Source organism: Rutilus rutilus (assembly GCF_951802725.1).
Source record: "Rutilus rutilus genome assembly, chromosome: 4".
Lineage (NCBI taxonomy): Eukaryota > Metazoa > Chordata > Actinopteri > Cypriniformes > Leuciscidae > Rutilus > Rutilus rutilus.
The window spans coordinates 38,198,722-38,216,859 of NC_140212.1; the positions used below are offsets into that span (position 1 = coordinate 38,198,722).

The window sequence follows — 18,138 nt, forward strand, 5'->3', positions numbered from 1 at the left end:
TCTAAATAAATTGAAATGATGCAACACACTTTACACTGATATTCATTTGTTTATTTATTCATTGATTTAATCTCATGTTAGAATATTGTCACAGCTGAAAGGTGTAGAGATATTTCTGTTTGTGTTAGTTGGTGAATGTCAGATGATTGTATAATGTATAATTTCATGCCATCTGCTGTAGCCATCAGTACCACTGCCAATCTAAAAACAAGCACTCGACCTTAACTGACAATGAGAGTAATTGGTTTTATCCTGACAAAGACAATTAGTAAAATTCATCCAAAATAAACTTCAAACTAAATAAAAAAAAGAAAGAAAGAAAATTACAATTATTTTAATGAGATGGTTTAGCGTGTGTTCAGTGTGTAGTTTGTGTGTTTATTTCAAAGCCCTTTATGACACAGGGACACTCTGCTACACACTGATGATGGCTTAGCCCGAAACGCGTCTGTTTGGACATGGTAACAATAAATTGGTTTTTCGTCTTTATTTTTGATAACTTTTTTATTACTCGCACCCATAAATGGTCAAAGGTTCCAAAACATGTAGCATGCATTCTAGCCTACTTTACAATTATTTGTAATGTCTAGCATCTTGTATTGTGTGTGGACGTGTTTATGAAACTGCTGGTAGCCGGGTCACGCTCTTAGACCAACAGCCTGCGAGGTTTAATAGTTTTGGCGGTCCGCGGCGTTCTGCTCATCAGTTTCAGCGGCCCACGGGCAGGTTGCTGACAAATGCCTCAACAATTTCCCACTTGTGGTCCATGCTCATTTTATTCATGAAGTTATAGTTCATCCTTAATTTTAATAACATTTAATGTATTTTCTTAATAACAACAAGTGAAAATTAAAAAGTGATGGTCAGCAAACCAGAAAGTGCATCATATTCAGTTTATTAACTTGCCATGAATTATTACACAAATGTTCAGTAAATGCATGAAGCGGTATGCCTAAGCTAAATATTGTTTTGACAGTGGCATCATAAAATGCTTGATATGACTCATACCATATGGAGGCTACAGTAGCCTAGCTAAAGTGAACGATAATGCTAACTAACGTTGCCATCTCCCTGCAAAACTCACCACAACTTTGTAGGTCTCATGCTGGCCCTTACAAAACCCACAAGCTGACCCTCGGACACGCTACACTCAACTACATGACCCGATTTGAAGTGGTTTTCACCCCTTTTAACACTTTTGTTTTCCTCCTTGAAAAAAGCCATCATGGCAGCCAAGGAGATCATGATTGCACTGATAAATCTACCGTGCAAAAAACGCAACACAGGTTTTTTTATTTTTTAATGATCTTCAGTCTTTACGGACTTTCGCGGGGTTTAACCAGACAGTTACACGAGCTCCACCAATCAGATGCATCACTGTGGGATTGTTCAGGATTGTGGGTAATGAAGTACTTCTCCAAGACATCGCGAATAAAAGGCATTTATCCCAAAACAAGGTTAGTGCCCCATGAACTTTTGGCGGTTATATGAGCATATACAATCGCTTAGTACAGCCGTAGCTGGTTTTAAGTCTACCATGTATGGTTACGTTTTTATGGCTTATATCCCAACTGTCAATGGAGAAATTGTATTGAATTTTTACTTCCGGCACCTGCTGTGGGCGGGACTGTGATGCTCTATTAAGTCAGTTAAAAATCAATGGATGATGCAAATTATTCCGGCCCACCCACACTTTTAGAGGTTGCACCCATCATCTACTTTCTGCCTCCGCCACTGGGTGGCGCTACTCGGTTTAGAACGTAAGCTCCGCCCCTCACTTCCTGTTCTGTGGCTGGGGTTCTGAGAGTGGCTGCAGGTCTGCAACTGGATACTATTGGCTGAGCCTGTTGAGCACTTTAATCATGAATATGAATATGCACTTTGATGGACTTTCAAAGACATACAGCCATTCACTCCTTTATAAAGCCAGGACATTTTTAATATAACTCCGATTGTATCCACCTGAAAGAAGAATGTCATATACACCTAGGATGGCTTCAGGTTGAGTAAATCATGGGCTAATTTTCATTTATGGGTGAACTATCCCTTTAATGTCAGTCATTTTTAAAGACCAAGGAGAAGTTGTTGTCATATCTCTGAAAAGCTCTGAACGTGCTTTGAAAAATGAAAAATAAAGCTGAATTCTTGTTTTTCATGGTTTTTTGTGTTGTTTGAAAAATGTAATTGTCCTACTTTCAATATTAACCATTATCGTCTCTGTGTAAACAACCAAAATGCAAATCTTTGAAAACTGTGACAACGTGCACATGCGCATTACGTGTTTAGTCTGATTATACTATAGTTATACTATAGTTTGGCACAAGCCTGCTCTGTAGAAGAATGTGTATGTCACCGTGAACTGCCGTATAGAAAAGCCCAATTCATTCTTCAGAATTAATGGTATATATCAATATTAACTGACATTGATAACTATGCATAATACAGCATTTTAGTCATTTTCGCAGATCAGTGTGAACGGGGATTGTTTTAATAACATTGTCATCTGTAAAAAAAAAAAAAAACTTTTTTTTTTTTGTACATCGTTGTCATGTAAACGTACCCATACTCTGTATTTACACTCCTCCACTTAGTTCAGTTATTTGTCCAGTTTTTTTAATGCTTTGTGGTTGTTATGCTATTCCAGTTATCTCCTGTGTGCTTACGCATTGTATATACTATTAAAGACTATTTTGTTTATCTCCTGTGTCTTCGTGTGATTCTATACACAGACCTGCAAACTCACAAGTGGTGAAAAAGGTGACATGTTTACAAAGTAATTTGTTGTAGGGGGGTCTGGGGCATCATCCCCCATGATACATTTTTTATGATTTTAACATGTAAATTAAGCATTCTGGTGCATTCTGACAAGGAAACACAATTTGATTCCATATTGATTAAGTTGGGGGCCTATCAGGTACAGTACTGAGGGCATGTGTAGGGTTTCTCAGTTTCTCTCCAGAGTGAATTCTCATGAAGTGGCGTTTAAGGTGTCCGCTTCGATAAAAACTCTTTCCACACTGTTGGCAGGGGTAAGGCTTCTCTCCAGTGTGAATTCTCATGTGGACATTAAGGCTTCCTTTATGAGTGAATCTGTTTCCACACTGATGGCAGGTGAAAGGACTCTCTCTAATGGGAACCCGCTTGTGGACTTCAAGGTCCCTGACTTGAAAGATTGTCTTTCCACACTGAGTGGATGTATAAATTTTCATGTGCCTATGAAAGTTTCCTTTTTCATTGAACCTTCTCCCACATTGTTCGCAGGTGTAGGGTTTCTCTCCAGTGTGAGTTCTAATGTGGAGTTTAAGACTTCCTTTTTGATTGAAACCCTTTCCACACTCAGGGCATATGAAAGGCTTCTCTCCAGCGTGAACTGTCATGTGTTTTTTAAGGTTTCCTTTGCAACTGATCTTCTTTCCACACTGTTGGCAGATTAAGGGACTTCTACTCCCTGCCTTTTGATCTCTTTTTTGTGAGGAAGTCTTTTTAGCTTCTGAGCAACTGAAAGATTTTTCTCCAGTTATGAAATCATTAGGATTCTCATATTGATCTTTCTCTTCAATTTCATTGAGTACTTTAGTCTCCTCTTTCAGTGCCATCAGGTCTAAAAAAAGACAAATACAAGTTAACCCCACTTTAATGACACAAAACAACACGCATTAAAAAATTAAAAATGTAAAGCATCAAAACCAACATACAACTAGAGCCTATACCCACTAAGCTACTATAAGGGGTTTCGCATGTAATCTGAGAAGACTTCTCATTGTTGCTACCTCTTCGCTTGCTTTAGGGCATGTCTCAAAAATGTCAAGCCGGCTGTTAAACCATTTATGAAAACAAACAAATAAAAAACAGCTTGACCAAGATGATCTGATTAATTATAGACTGATCTTCTAAGGCTTCTGGAGGGCAACCTGCTGTTCCATGCTGGTGGAACGCTCTCCCCACCCTCATCCGGAATGCAGAATCCCTGACAACATTCAAAAGACAGCTGAAAACCCATCTCTTCCGTGAGCACTTAACCGCATAAAAAAAAGAAAAAGAAAAAAACTTCCCTTTCCCTTTAAATCCTCACTTATCGGGCTTATGCTACTCTGAATAATGCCCGACCTTCGTATTTTGAGCGCTTCTTGCGTTGTTTTTGCCTCTTCATGATGATTGAGAGAGCACCGCAGAACACCACAAGAGTAAAACAAAGCAATGATATACAAATAACCAACATCCAAAACAGTATTTGTTTAAAATACCAGTAGTGTCTTTAGAATTGAATACAAAATAATCCACAGTTTATATAATGCCACAGTCAGCATTAGGTGAATGCGACCTAATTTTCCAAAAGTCTTGTTTGTTGAGATGTAACTGTGCAAACCTAAGCCGTGCTGCCATGTTCTTTTTAGAGTGAAGCTTTCTCCTGGTAACCCTTCCAAACATTCCATACTTGTTCAGTATTTTTCTAATTGTACTAAAACATTAAACATGCTAACTGAGGCCTGTGGAGTCTGAGGTGTAGTTCTTGGGTGTTTTGTGATTTCTCTGTGCATTGCACGGTCTGACCATGGGGTGACTTTGCTGGGCAGCCACTTTTGGGAAGATAAGTGTCAAAAGCGGCACTGAGATCAAGTAGGATCAAAACTGAAAGAATGTTTTGTCAATATGTTTTGTATTTCTCACTTTAAGTTAACATTCCAATGATAATAGCAAGGTTGGATATAAAATGTCTGTATATTAATCAAATGCTTGTTTTCTTTCTTTTAAAGGAGTCATAATGTAGAAATTTCACTTTTCCACGAGAATCAATGTATGTTATGATTGCATAATGATTGTACACTGGCCGGGAAGCCGATATTTAAAAGTGAAGCGTTTGTTTACCTCGGGGTTTGTAAAATAGGCCACGTGCACGCGCACGAAAAAACGAGATTTTGATTTCTTCCCCTTCTTGACGTCAAGACGGGGGAGGATATACCAAATATGGACACCGCAAACCTATGCCGCGGGAAGCCCGCCCCTCTCCCCCTCAGATTCAGTTTAGTTGACTCGAGAAAGATGGAGAAATCGAGTGCACACCTGAGATGCTCTGTGGGTGACTGCCACAAACAACATGCAAATGTGTTTTATCTACCAAAAACGGACGAAACTATCAGGGAACAGTGGAGGAAATTCATTTTTAATGACGCTGTCCCAACAACTCTTTCAAGTGGCGTATCGTTAGGTGTGTGTGCTAAACATTTTACACCGGAATCTTTTACAAATTTGGGGCAATATCAGGCGAACTTGGCCTCGAAGCTCCGTTTGGGAAAAGGTGCCATCCCAACCATCAGGGACTTGCCAGGAATTGAAAAGGTAAGACTGTGTTTTTATTGCTCTACTGTGGTTAACAAATAGCAGCTAACAGCTAATGCGGCTATTGTATGTAACGTTACCTTCGAGGTAAACACGGGGAATGGACTCTACGAATGCTAGCCACATCTTTCGACTTTGTTTTACACTAGCAGCTACAGTAGTGACGGTACAGGAGTCCATGCTCAGTGGCTAAAACTGTTTAAATGCAAGTATGAAAACAATATACCACTAGGGATGCACCGAAAATATTCGGCCACCGAAGATTTTCGGCCGAAAATGGCCCAAAAGTGCATTTTCGGTTTTCGGCCGAAAGACTTTTATCACCGAAACAATACGGCCGAAATGTTGTGATGACGCAAACAGCAGACACCGCGACCTGCACGTGCTTGTCTGAAGCAACATTACATATCTGCGGTGTGGACGTATTTAAATATATCTAAGTGACCCACGGACAGCGATTTTCAAAACACAGACATCCCAAGTCTTCCGGAAGTTCCGGGAGTCTCCCGCGTATTGATACCGGCTCCCTAATGCCCGCAAATTAGTTTAAATCTCCCGGAATCGCGAGCGAGCATGAGCGCGCATACGTAGCGCGCGCGGCAGAGAGAGGGAGCGAGAGTCGAGAGACCTTTGCGTGTGTGTGCAGAGCAGCCGTCATTTCTCAGAGGTTTACCTGAGCTGTTTATGGTTTTTGCAACTCACGTCCATGAGCATATAACTGCAGATATTATTTTGGGCAATGGCAGTATTGACCTAAAATATCGAAAATAGCTTTCAGTTAGTGGGGCTTCTGTAAGAATGTATATGGCAATGGTGTATTTTTTCTTTTTTCTTTGGTTGTGATTACAATTTCACTAACAATAAGTACCGTCACATTTATTGAGCTATTGCAGTATTTTGTCTATGTTTTTGTACCGCTTGGAAGTAGTAAAATACATTCCTGCAACCAATCAACGCGCCCCTCATTTGCATTATTATAATGACCGTCCACGACAGCCAAAACATCGCATCAGATCTCGCGAGACAATAATGCCTTTAGAAATAAGGGTCTGAGGGGCTCTGTGTTGATTTTTTTTCCACTTTTCTTTTTTAGAAGTGCCTAAAATACTATAATAGAGCATTTGGGTATCCAAGGTAACACAACATTATGACTCCTTTAAAAAAGTCCCTTGTTTGTATACAATTGTATTTATAATTTTCCGTTCAATACAGCACAAAACAGGACACCCCCCCACCCCACCCCACCCCACCCCACCCCACCCCCCCCACACACACACACACACACACACACACACACACACACACTTTCGTCCCGGGTAGAGATTTTGGCACACATCCCACGTTGTTCAATGGGGTCATATTAGTCTATAACAGTTGAGATATTCTCCGCTAAATGAAGTGCATACAAATCTTACCCAGGACCTCTACTATATAATGTGTGCTGGTCAACTAGTCTAAAAATAAGAAACCCCTAGAAAAAAAAGAACTAAAACCGGTGTGTACATTTGATTTATTTTAAATTGGTTACTTCATTTATTTTTCCAATATCCACATATGATACTAAATCCCACAGGGAAAGAGGTTCTATTTGTGACGTGCTTTGCATTTGAACATTGCACATTATAAACGCATAGCTGAATAAATGTTAGCCAATACAAACATATTTATAGAAAACTGTTGACAATGAATAGACAGGAGTCCTGTCACATGACCAATAGCAAACCGAATCAAGTATAATTTCTAATAAGATAAATCCGACATATAATGAGGGCTGTTAAAAGTAAAGCGTCCGCCATTTAACAAATTTTACAAACACGAATGGATAATACAAAATGCTTTGACATTTTGACAGAAAAACCACAAGCAAGAATAAAATGTTAGCTTAGCCCATCAGTTTTCATTTTATAAATATCTTCTCTTTGTGTGTGCACGAGTCCGTGTTTATGAGAGAGAGAGCTCGTGCAGCACTGGTAAGTTACAACGGTACTTTTTTTTTTTTATCCATAAGTAACTAAAGTTAACGAGCTAGTTTTCATACAAAATAAATATGTAACATAATTAGGTACTTTAGTTATTATTAACACAATAACGTAACACATGCAGGCATCGTATCTCAACACTGAGAATAAATAAACGCCTGTTTCTCCAGATTCACACTTACCAGTCATCCACAAATCACTGCACATTCATAATCACTAAGACATAGCGATTTCAATTTTATTTTAGATTTATTATTCACCATTACTTGAGCATTTTATAATTTGCATGGCCGAATGATGACGGAGTATTTAAAAATAATCCATGCGATCACTCCCGTGTGATAAATCGAATCCATTTCAAGTTAACTCAATACAATATTTCAACTTTCCACATCCACCCCAGCCCGTTTACCTTCAGGAGTCAGAAGTACCGTGACTAGGCTACTGTAGGCCTACTGTCCTCGATTACATTAGTCAGACAGCGGGCCATGCGAGTGGAAGAGGGATCGAGCGGGATTCTTTATTGCTGGCGATTTTCAGTCTGTTTGATGAATGATAGGCCTCACGCATCTGTCAATCATCCCCGCTTGCTATTTGCGGAATGAACCCAGCGCTATGATTGGTCGAACTCTTCTTCTTTTGCTGTTGCTTGATTTGAGGACTGCGTGTGCACAGAGGCGTCACCAGGTTTTTGCGTAGTTTAGAGTGACAAATCGTACCAGCGTACCTTGAGGTCAAAATGCGTGCCCGCTACGCAAAATGCGTAGGCCTACATGTTGGCAGGTCGGCATGAGTCCCGCAAACACGGCGCCGAGGAGCTTTTATGTAATCAGAGGAGAAATGGCTCCTTAGTTTCGAAATGGTTTGGGTACAAGGTGATCGCGTTGAAAATAAAGGCGTTTGTTTAGCGTTAGAAGCTCATTTGAAACATTGCCGCGGCTCATTTAAGAAAATGACAGCCCCGAAGAGGCTTTAGTTTGAGGTAGTGCTAACAATAATAAAGAAAGATGATGATCATCATCACCACCTTATCTGTTACCACTGAAATGTACTAGTCCACTGTCTATAATCAATAGAGATCACTTTTTTTTTTTTTTTACCGACTACCGACAACTTTGATCGGTTAACGTTGATCGGTTAACGTTGATATGGTCAACCATCGGTCAAACGGTCATCGGTTAACATCCCTAATATGATAGGTCTATTTGGCACCATTGGATAGAGCTCATCGAGACCTTTATTTTGATATCAATAACTCATATTCGCCCAAAATGCCACTTATGCCCCTCTGGCTCCAAGCCCTCGATATCAGAATTGGCATATTTCAATGTTTTAGTGTAATAATCAATTTTATAACTGCAGGCTCACCCGCCCGCAATGATGGTAGCATCCCCCAGACCACGCTGGATGTTAAAGGGATACTCCACTTTTTTTGATTATTTGCCAAGTACCCCCTGACCGACCGCCAATCATTTGAGAAATAAAAGCTATGACTATCATTATATCATTACTAATCATTATGAGATTTATTAAACAAATGAAAAACATTTGCAATAATAAACGTTAGCAATAAACATTTGCAATAAATCGTCAGACATGATTTTTACCACTTCATTAAGTTTTGCTTTGTAGAAAGCCTTTCTATAAAGCGAATTTCATTTTGTACAAATTGTATCTTAATTTTAATAAATGTTTCTAGGGGTGACCCCGAATAGTCGAAGATTTGATGCTTCGATAGGAGGAGCCTGATTCGACTACCGATCTCACGATCGAATCTTCGCAGAGGTGTTATATGAAACGAGGATCATGCCACTTTGGCTATATGAGGGCGCACAATGTCTGATTTCACATAGAACTACCGGTTTTCTGTCAATACGTTAATATTCAGCCTATTATGATAATGCTGTATATAAAAATGTGCAAAGAAAGAAGCTTTTAATAAATATTTTTTAATGTGTGTGAATAAATCCAAACACCCCGTGACAGATTTAAGTTTCACTTTCAATCCGTGACCGACAGAGGAGCGTCTTGGCGGCAAGGATTTCAATCTTCTACAAATCTGGGATAAGAAAATCTAAAGTGTGGATGTACACCATCAGAAAGGATATTCTCCAAGGCTGGATTTAACATCAGGAAAACCATGATCGCACTTCTGCCGGCCAACGTTAACAAGTTGGTTTTCCACGGGACATTCTAAAATGCTTAACGTGAAAAAAGCTTTTAAAACGCTTAAAAGGCACTTTAACGTGGCTTAGTGCATGTACACAGTACACACTTTATTAAGAAACCATACTATGTGCAGATAAGCAGATGAACCCAGAATATGAACGCAATGCGTTCCTCCTATAGTAAAGAGTTTTCATATTTTAATTTAACTATTTTAGGAGATTAAGTCATTAAACATTTTTCACGTTAAGTGTTTTAGAATGTATTTTATCCGCGCGCACAATTTAAAAAGACTCCAACGGACACAGACAGAGTGAAAGACTGGATTTGTTCTCTCGATCAGGTAGGGTACAAGTGATTTTAAAACTTTTCAGCCGTTTCTGAATTAGATTTTTGGATGCTGTGAACATTTTTAGCTAAAAAGACAGATTTTTGTTGCAGTTAAAAAGACAAAGCTAAAGCTCTTTTTTAGCTAAAAAGACTGATTTTTATTGGTTTTGCAGTTAAAAAGACAAAGTTGAAAATTCTGGCTACTATCGTTATTTTAATAATTTCTCTATTATTATTTTATTTATTGATCTGTCAGGGTTATCTAATCTAACTATTTGTGGCTTGTGTTTTGAATATATGTTCCCCTGCACTTTAGACATTTTGCACACATTTGCTCCTCATCTTGTGACTTGATTCTGATTTATTTCGTTTTGTATTTTTATTTATTAGAAAGGTATATTCTGTTCTAATTAAATTTAGTAAATTAATTGTTTATTTTTTCTTTTTTACAGCAGATTACAGCACTAGGGGGTTTCACTTTTTACGTTTTATGGGTTGGTAGATGCAACAGGGACAGAAAAGTCAGATTTTCATGATAATAATAATAATACAATCAACAATATCATTCAGTTCTGTAGAGCTGGACATTTTAAAGAGGTCATATAATGGTACATGCACTTTTACAAGTTGATTGTACTGAAATGTGTGTTGGCAGTGCCTGTACACAACCATCATATAATGATAAAAATCCATCCAGTGTTTTTTTTTAAATCTTCTTATATGTTTCCCCCTCTCCTGAATCAAGCCGTTCGACCGCGTGACGTCACACGGCCGAACGCCCCTCACACGATTGTTGATTGACAGCAGCGTTTCAACACAGACCTGCCCTCGCTCGTGAGCGAGCTGTCAGTCATAGTCCGCGCGGTCATTGTTGATACACTGGATGTTCTTGGGTGTAATAAGGAACACAGCAGTCATTTTGATGTTCCTAAATCCGAACCGCTGAAGACGCAGTGGCTGAGTTTTGTTTTCAAAGGGAATATTCCCCACGATCAACAGCAATGCTTTCATGTTTGCGCGAATCATTTCACACACCAGACTGCTTTACAAACGAGGGTCAGTAACGTTATAAAGCTGTTTTTGCTAAGAAGCTGCTCCTGAAAAAAGGATCGGTACCAACTATTCGTGTTCCTGCTGCACCTCCAGAAGAACTGAAGTGAGTGTAACGTTTTATTAACCTTTATATTAATATTTATATTAATCTTTGCAAATCGCTTGCTGCACGCTTCACGATGAATGCGGCTGTTTACACTCGGTACATTACGGCATGTTTTCTATTTACGATGTTCTCAATAGAATTCATAATCCCACGTTTATAATGAACAACGCGTTATGGTTATTGTGTTATTATTACAAACGGTGTACGCACAGAACAGAGGGGCGGGGTGAGCAAAGCTCATTATCATTTAAAGACACATGCACTTAAACGACGTGCTGAAAACAGAGCTGTTTTTGACCAGGTAAAATGAGTGTTTTCTTACAAGACTAATGAGAATTTTTAATTAAAGTATATTACAAACTTTTAATTTAGACCCTAAAGAATCATATTAGCTTGTACAAAAATGGCATTATATGACCCCTTTAATAGGGATCAAATGACAGAGTTCAGCTTTGAGAATGAAACTAACCTGTTTGTTCCTCAGTTTCTTCTTGTTTCGCAGTCAATGTTTCTTCAATCTTCACGTCTTCATTCTCTTCTTTAATAAACACAATCTTTATGTCTTCACTCTCCTCTTTAACAAACACCATCTTTATGTCTTCAATTTCCTCTTTAATAAATGTTTCTTCATGTTTCACACTGAATGTTTCTTCAATCCTCATGTCTTCACTCTCCTCTTTAATAAATGCCATCTTTATAATAGTGCGTCACGTGGATCTCAGTCGCTTCACCAGGAGTTTTTCTTTGTGTTTGTCCTGTTTAAGATGAGAAAAGTTAACAGAAAGAAAAATAAATCACTAAATCTCTGAGTGAGTCTCAATCAGATCTAGTTCACTGGTCAGTCAGAGTGAGAATTAATGGACTTAAAAGATTAGGCCTATAATTAATATTACACTTTAATAAAAAATGTTTTTAGTTAGTTTGTATCTCGTTCATTTACACTGTTCATTTACACTGAGCAGCTGGTGACGGCAACATGCGGTGATTCGAATCACTGATTCATTTTGCGAAACAACTGATTCAACTCAAGAGTCGGTTGAGTTTCTCTTATCATAACAGAGATGGTCTTATATTATATTCCTCGCCCTAATGTCATTCCAAACCTTATATTATCTTATATTAGTCATCTAATGGCTTTGATCATATGCTGCACAGGCCGATCGGTGAATGTCAAGTACTGTGAGAGTGATTAGAGAGCTGACAGCTACAAATTACAATGTTAAATTTAATAATTAAGCTATTGTACATATAAAAGGGCTGTGTATCACCAACAATGTCACGATACGATACGTATCACAAAATGGATCAATTTGGAATTTCAGAGTTTAGTAACAGTAATATATGTTTATTGTATAACCAGTGTTATAACAGTAGTGATCACTGAAAAACTATTTCGTTTTTGTCATTAAAGGGACAGTGTGTAGTTTATGTATTTCATTATCTAAAATCAATATTTTTATTCATAAATATGTCCTCAATGGTGTACAAATACCTCTGCCAATGATCAGACTAATCCTCGTAAACGAAGAATTTATTATCTTTATATACATGGGACGGGTAGGTCCACGGAGGCTTCCATGTAGTTCCGCCATCTTGAAAAACTATAATAGCAGAGAGGGACATAAAGTACTAGGCCAACGCGTTTCCACAACGCGTTCTCGTTCAGAACCAGCGTCACGTGACTGAAGCCAGCAGAAGCGGAGGAGCAGAGCAGTGAGAGGCGCTTGTCACTGCCCCGGCAAGTTTAAAAGGCTGCACTGCACGGTTATTTATAATGGAGGAGGACCATACAAATGCTGAGTCACAGGATAAGGAGTCCTCGTCGTCGAAAAAGTCCAACATAGACCGTAAAAGAAAACGTGACCGGAGATTACAAAAACAAGGGTTAATGTCAGGATAGCTAATGCAGGAGAAAGCTTTCAAAAGAGATGCTGAAGTTGCCTGCTTTCTTCTCGACAGGTAAGTCAATGTTACGGTCTTAATTACAAGCTTTTTTTCATTGCTTGGTTGTGAACTTTATTATATAGACAGTAGAACATTTATAGTTAAAAGTTAAACAGGCTCTTTGATGAATAGCAGCTACTGAGTAAAGTAACGTTAGAGAAGGCTCTGATGATGATGATGATATCTAACAATGCACGTACTTCAAAAAATATAACGAATAAAGAAGGCATCACTACTAATTACCATAGTTCATGTTTTTCACAGTCAGTAATTCATACTGTAACATTCTTTTGTTCGTTGTGTCAAGTTGCAGTTTGTTTTAAATAACAAACCTGTTCACCCGAAGGAAAACTGGATTAAGTAGAAGACATCCTGTCACAGCTTTTTGGTATATAAAGGCTACCGTAGATGCAACACGCATTTGAAAAAGCGAGGCGCTGGAGAGCAATATTCGTTTGAATGCTAAATACAATTTCACCGCTAGATGGGAAAAATTCCTACACATTGTCCCTTATAAAAAATTGTCACAAAAAAGCTTAAAATGGCTAAAGTCTCTGCTTCTGATTATTTAACAATTTGGTCTTTGGTCAAGTGTTGGAATTCTGCACCAAACAAAGTCATTTCTTCACATTACGTTGAAATCATTTTAAACAATTAACGTTACATCTTCAGATTTTTATGCAGAAACAACAATTAATCGACATGCTCAGTGTTAAGAGTGAAACACTGTGCAGAAGAGAGTGACAGCAGAACGTCTCACTTAACTTCATCATACAACCGGGGAATAGATGGGTTTCCGTTTCTCGAATTACCCATTATCCTCTGCGGCGCGCCGCCATGTTGTGTGTCAAAGCTGTCAGTAAGCCACTGGGAGACACGGCTCATTCACTGTGCTGCATTAATAGAAAGCCAGTTAATATAAAGTATTTTTGACTCTTTTGTGTTGAGATACGATGACAAATTCCTCCAAACCTGGCGACAAGGTGAAGGTTATTTACAGGGACACATTAGACGATGTTTGCAAGGCAAGATATGATGAGAAATTCTTTGGTATACTAAATGGATTAATAATAAGGAATCGCAATATGCATAATTACAAATTATTTCTATAATAAATCATCTCTGAGTATTATTAAATACATCAGTCGTGTATACATATATATGTGTGGGTTTATATTGTGTTCTATAAGCTATACTTTTCGTTTTACATGTAAAAGCTGCATATTTTTATTATTTATTTATTGTTGTTGGTAGGGGTGGTAGTAGGGATGGTGGTAGGGATGGTGGTATTGGTATTGATATTATAAAACCATTTGTATTCTTTTTTTAATCTGGGTCAGGCGACTATTCTGGGTGCTGTCGGTGGGTATGACTGGCACGTCCTGTCGGCATATTCATTAGTAACTCAGTTCATGGATTTACTGGCCTCTCATTTTTACCGCCTTTGCCCCAATTCCAGGCTTCTGATATGCAAAATAAATGTGTTGGACGGATATCTGGGCTGGATGTGGTGTCTCTGGCTAGGGAGCTAACCAGTACACGCTAGGGTCCAAGCCATAGATCACCAAAAAATAAAAAAATAAAAAAATAAATAAATAATTGGGACTTTGGTCCTGTCAGGTCACAACCAGACTAGGTGAGCCGGGTCTGGAGGTGCCTGTAATGGTGCCATAGCATATTCTGCAGAGGAAGACTCAGCGAAACATAGAAGCTTAACTGCTGGGGTTGGGTGTCACTGATGGTGGTGGTGGGAGGGGCCAGGTGGATCGGTGAATCTGAGGGAGGTGTCTTTGTTGGGGGGGGTCTGTTGTTCGTGCTCACTGGCAGTAGTAGAGTGGTCCCCAGGCCTAGAGAATAATGTGTATCTACAATGATTGTATTGAATGGCCTAAAATATGGTATTAGTATTATTATTGTAATTACAGTACTGCCACTACTACTACCCCTACTATTATTATCATGAATATGAGTGTTACCATTACTACCACTACTATTGCTACTACTATTATTATTTTTCTTCTAATTATTATTATTATTATTATTATTATTAATAGTAGTATGAATACTACTTTTACTACAAACTCTGTCACAATTATTATGATCTCTTAAAATTGCCTCTATCTGTATCACTAAAATATCTCATTGCTTAAACTTACCAATGTACCTGCATACTTCACTATATTGATATTTATATTTAGTTGTTTTCTTTTCTTTTCTTTCTCTCCTTTTTTTTTGGGTGTTATGTATGTTCCTCTCTCTTCTGTATGTGTATATATGACATTGATCTTTTACCTTGTATAAGCTACAATGTTTTAACTTGCAATAAAAAAAAAAAATTAAAAAAAAAGATATGATGCGAAATTGAGTTATATCGATGGAAAGGATCCTTACACAATGTCGAAAGAGGACTGGTTATGTAGGCTAATCCTGCGGCGTACCCCGATATTCAGGAAATGGACATTGCCAAGTATCTCATCCACACCGTTAGTGCGTACACTTTTGACGAATTAAGAGGAAGAAAGTCTCTGGAACCATACAATTATTTTGTTAGAATGTGCGAGTTAAAATTTTATGTGGACGCATTTGTGCGAGTGCATGGTCATGTACTACTCAGTTAAATTCACGCATGAATTCTCCTGCATTGAACTTGTTTTAGCGCCCGCCAAAGTCTTATTTGATCGGTGAGTAATGTAGATGAACTGGGCGCATGTTTAACTGAAAGAACGAGCAGAGGGAGAGAGAGCCGGTCGCGCGCGCGCACTCCCTCTCTCTTCGGAGCCAGGCGAAAGTGTAAACAAGACTTCACCGTCTCCAAACTAAGCGCTGTCTTGCTCTCTCTCCCTCGTGGAAAAGTTAGTCTGGAGCCCTGCATTGACGGTTCACATTGCTGTAGCCAGGCGGCTGATATCTGCACAGCCCTTATTATACGGTACATTTAGACTCAGTGTCAAGACAGCGATTTGACAGCCGATGAGAGCTAGCGCATTTAGCTTGCCCATCTTGGAAATGATTAGATAAAGTACGTATCTCCAGAGCACAAACCCTCTAAATGTTCACAAGAGCTGCACTGAACATTGACTCCAGCCAAACGGAGAATAATCGTATGATTTTCATGTTCAGAATAATGCCGATTCAGGATATTATCTTGCTCCGTAACGGCCCATTCACACCGGACGCCGAAGCGACGCCGAACCGTCGCGGAACGGAGGCCGCTTCCTTTCGGCGCCCATGTTAACCTATGGTGTCGTTCACACCAGACGCGGTGCGCCGCGCCGTGAAGCGCCAGTTTCGGCGTCTGGTCTATTTTTTTCGCGAGCCGCGAGTGATCCGCGTCCATTCCGGCAGGAAGTCACACCAAGAAACACGAGACATCCGGTCAATTGTCAAAATATAAGCAATTTTCAAATTAAAATACCGCGAGTATTAACAAAAAGTATTAATACAAGAAGTGTACAAACTTCTTGGTTACAGAAACATGGTGTATTCATTTTATGAGGTTATTTACTTACCCATGATGTAAAAAAATAGCTCTGAATAAACAACAACTGAGCAGAAGCACTTGTAGACCACCGCGGAGAATACGCGTCTAGTGTGAACAGGCAGGCGCCGGACCGCGCGTGATTTTCCGTTCCGCGTCGCTTCGGCGTCCTGTGTGAACCAGGGGTAATGCAAACGCTTGACCCACTTGACACACAAGATGGCGCCGTATGGAGTTGCGGGAGAAATGTGACGTCATCGTAAATCTATCTATAGCCGTTTCTGTTAAAAACTGACGTGTTGGTAGCCTATCGTGTAGCGTGGCTCACGCTCGTGAAGCTCGACAACACTGTATGGGCGTAAATCCTGACATATGAAGTGCATTAATGTATTTGTAATCTTTTGAGATTGATTTCAATCTTTGAATTAAATTGTAAAAAGTAGCGCAAATAAATACAATAGAATAAAGATAGCCTACTAATAAAGAGAAAAGTTTTTGCTTAGGTCTAGGACAGTATTCAGAAATAAAGTAATCAAATGTAAATTAGATTAGATTAGATTAGATTCAATCTAATCTAATAACACAGATCAAACTGTGTGATAACTGTGTTATCAAAAATAACACAGGGTAGTATTTTAGTACTGACTAAATTAAATACATAGCATATTAATCCAGATTCCTTAAAATTAAAACTCTCTTTTGTTGTTTTGACAATAATATTAATGACAGACACATATGGCTGCTGTCCCTTTAAGAGCTAGTGCACGGATCCTGATTTCATTATACTGTCCCATCATGCGTTTTATGCTGAAGACAAAACCGACTGTGTTTAGAGGATACTCAACAGGACCGAAATGTTTGACATCATTTTGCGTGTTTTTGTTTGTTAAAGTGATATAATCCGCGAAAAATAACTTTTGTTACTCGCGAGCTGTTTGTGAGCGCGTCGAGTATAAGCGCCTCGTCCGTTTGGGGAGGTGCGCGCGCAGGCGAAAGTTTAAACAAGGCTTCACGCTCTTTGTGAAACTGCGTCTCGCAGAAAGTTTTAAAATGACTGATCTGATTTTATAGTCTGTGTGGATTAATTTACTCATACAATCTACATGCTAAAGTGCAGGAATGATTAAAATTATGCGCAATACCCGCGCCGAAATTCCTGAAGCCTGAATTGGCTACATAAGCACAACGGTATCGATACGCGCATCGGCAGGAGTTCATGACGATGTATCGATATTCTGAGCACAGTACTAAAAAATGCCTGAAAGGTTTGCATCGATTTAAACAGTAAAATGCTTAAAAACACAAACCTTTCTTCAGCCGAATCTTGACAGATGCAGGAGTGCGGCGCAGCCGTATGACGTCATAGACCTACACCAAAATAAAAGTCCCTCTCCCACACTCTGCTGTCTACAATCACTATATATATATATATATATATATTAGGAATTGGGTGATTTTAAATATTTAAATTTAAATATTCAAGATCATGCATGTGCCAATATTGAAACATATATAGAAGTTAGTTAACAGTTAACATATATTAACAGTTCATGAAGCCTTTGCACTACAAGCATAAGTATGGTCTCATTTGAAAGCAGACACTTGGCAGTGTGTTGTCATCAAGTCGGAAGTAATTATTGCCATAAATAAAATATTGTTACAAAGACCTTAAATGTTTTGTAAAGTTATTAGAAATGAATTTGATGAAATATTTGTATAAAAATAAAACTTAAATTGGCCTTGCT

General features: G+C 38.7%; 1 protein-coding gene across 4 annotated transcripts; it reads right to left on the minus strand.

Annotated features, from left to right (window-relative positions):
- Nucleotides 1–557: 557 nt before the first annotated feature.
- LOC311289461 (uncharacterized protein) lies at nucleotides 558–17,788 on the minus strand. Of its 4 annotated transcripts, XM_084407496.1 has the most exons (4): nucleotides 17,701–17,726; nucleotides 13,681–13,808; nucleotides 11,441–11,726; nucleotides 558–3,601 (listed from the first exon to the last, which is right to left on the minus strand). In XM_084407496.1, the coding sequence occupies exons 3-4, from the start codon at nucleotides 11,661–11,663 to the stop codon at nucleotides 2,895–2,897; spliced, it is 930 nt and encodes a 309-aa protein (XP_084263622.1). In that variant the 5' UTR covers nucleotides 11,664–11,726; nucleotides 13,681–13,808; nucleotides 17,701–17,726; the 3' UTR covers nucleotides 558–2,894. The 4 variants fall into 4 exon arrangements, with proteins under 4 accessions (XP_084263622.1, XP_084263620.1, XP_084263623.1 ...); XM_084407494.1 differs by lacking the exon at nucleotides 13,681–13,808 and having other exon boundaries at nucleotides 17,701–17,788; XM_084407497.1 differs by lacking the exon at nucleotides 17,701–17,726 and having other exon boundaries at nucleotides 13,681–13,898.
- Nucleotides 17,789–18,138: the final 350 nt, after the last annotated feature.